The sequence below is a fragment of the Arachis hypogaea genome, chromosome 9 (genome assembly GCF_003086295.3).
Source record: "Arachis hypogaea cultivar Tifrunner chromosome 9, arahy.Tifrunner.gnm2.J5K5, whole genome shotgun sequence".
Taxonomy (NCBI): domain Eukaryota; kingdom Viridiplantae; phylum Streptophyta; class Magnoliopsida; order Fabales; family Fabaceae; genus Arachis; species Arachis hypogaea.
Window position 1 is genome coordinate 71,895,867 of NC_092044.1, and position 1,891 is coordinate 71,897,757.

At 43.4% G+C, this 1,891-nt stretch overlaps 1 protein-coding gene across 1 annotated transcript; it reads right to left on the reverse strand.

Moving 5' to 3' along the window:
- Positions 1–522: 522 nt before the first annotated feature.
- LOC140175136 (protein FAR1-RELATED SEQUENCE 5-like) lies at positions 523–1,227 on the reverse strand. The gene is made up of 2 exons (XM_072202063.1): positions 933–1,227; positions 523–848 (listed from the first exon to the last, which is right to left on the reverse strand). The coding sequence occupies exons 1-2, from the start codon at positions 1,225–1,227 to the stop codon at positions 523–525; spliced, it is 621 nt and encodes a 206-aa protein (XP_072058164.1).
- Between the last annotated feature and the right edge of the window lie 664 nt (positions 1,228–1,891).

Sequence of the window (1,891 nt, forward strand, 5' to 3'; positions counted from 1 at the left end):
TGATCATAGCCATCCCCGCGCAATCCCTCCATGTCAACACACATGCTACGAATTCCCCTCATCGCTACATTAAATAGCTCATGGCTCTGCGCACCAAGAAACAACAACCATTGAGCTGCCGTATGTAAGGCACCATGCCGAAGCAAGAATCCCCGATCATTGGCTACGTCCTTCTTCTCCGATTAGTCTTCAACGGCCTTAGCATCCTTACGCCATCGTTTCAAAATTAACCGATGAGGAATTGTCTTCAAGTGCTCATGCTTCATCACAAAAAACATATGTCGACAAGGTATCCCCTCTCTAGCACAAAAGTTACATCTACACTCCAACTTTGTCGTGTTCATGTCGATCAAAGTAACCACTGGCTTCCCGGGATTACCATACTCCTCCATTGTGTACACTACCGTCGTCGACACCCTCCGCTTACTAACAAAGTTTAGAGCTCCAACCGCATCTATCTCCTTTTTCACGTTGGTGAAAATGGTCCGTGTGTATACCATGGCAGCACATTTTTCGATTGGATCAAGGCATGTTATCATAAATAGGGATGTTATAAATGGAGTTGAACTGTGCAACCATCTCATTGTTCCGATATTCACGAAGGACTAGCTCAAGGTTTTGCACAAGCTCTAGTATAGTGTGCTTTGAGCTAAGGAATTTCTTCACATGGGAATTTATACCCTCGCATCGTGATGTGGTACGAAACCCAGCACAGAACTTGTCACCAAGGTATGCATTTGCCCACATCTTTCTCTTTTCGTACATCTGCATTGCCCACAACTTATCATATAACTCATATTCATCCACTGCTTCAGCCCATTCCGCTTCAAAGTCATCTATCGACATATCTGCATACAACCACCTCAAAAATAAGTCCCTGAACATCTGCTCATTCCCATTAGATGTAACATTCTTTTATAGATGCCAAGCACATAGGCGATGGGTTGCACTAGGAAAAACTTCCGTAACTGCGGCAATAATGGCATCATCGCCATCTGTGACTACAACAGATGGCAATTTATTACACATCACCTCAAGGAGATTTTCTAGCATCCACTTGTACGAAGCAATCGTCTCATCCAACACTAACCCAAACTCAAAGATAGTCGTCTGTTTGTGGTTGTTTGCACCTGAGAATATTACAAGCGATTTCCTGTACTTGTTCTTTTTGTACGTCGAATCGAACGTGATGACATCACCAAAGTGTTGGTAATCAACTCTGCTCATTCATCGGCCCAAAACAAGTTGGCCAACATATCCTCCTTAGTCAGGTTATACCTCGCCATTGCCATGGGGTCCACAGAAGCCTTTCCCTCCAAATAGACAATGGCAGAATTTGCATCACCATCTGCGATCCTTGCGCGCTTAGTCCGGTCAAGGTAGTTATAAGCATCCTTCTTTGTGAAACCCAATAGTGAATACCCCCCCACAATCCTTGCCATGTACCCAAGTATCTTTGATGTAGGTAGCCCATAACTTTGTATACCATCTAGCTGATCCTTTGCCGCACATGAAACCCAACGGAACTTTGGAATCAAGTGTACCATACACCTAGCTACTAACTCATGGTTGTGCTCGAGGATGACTTTTCAGACCTTCCAGTTCGAACTTTCTTTGTCAAGATATATCGACAACTTAGCCTGGCAGTTCGTTCGTGTCTCAGGCTTATGACATCTTTTTCTATCTAATCTATTATAGTGATTTTCATCCCTTAACCCAGCTCTGTTGCAAAAGAATCTCCTCTTAATTACATTTCCGTCATCATCCTTCCCATAGTCTCCCTTGTGTACACCAAACCCATGGCACTTCCCAAACTTGATATAGAATTCATAAGCATGCTCCTCCATTCTGAAAACCTTGTTCTCTGTTTCAGCTACAGTAAGACCAAATA

Excerpts from the sequence above, each read along its gene's own strand:
- LOC140175136 (XM_072202063.1), bottom strand. The coding sequence starts at position 1,227 with ATGAGCAGAGTTGATTACCAACACTTTGGTGATGTCATCACGTTCGAT. Across the intron at positions 849-932 it reads TAGTGCAACCCATCGCCTAT|ATATGTCGATAGATGACTTT; the intron begins GTGCTTGGCATC and ends GGTTGTATGCAG.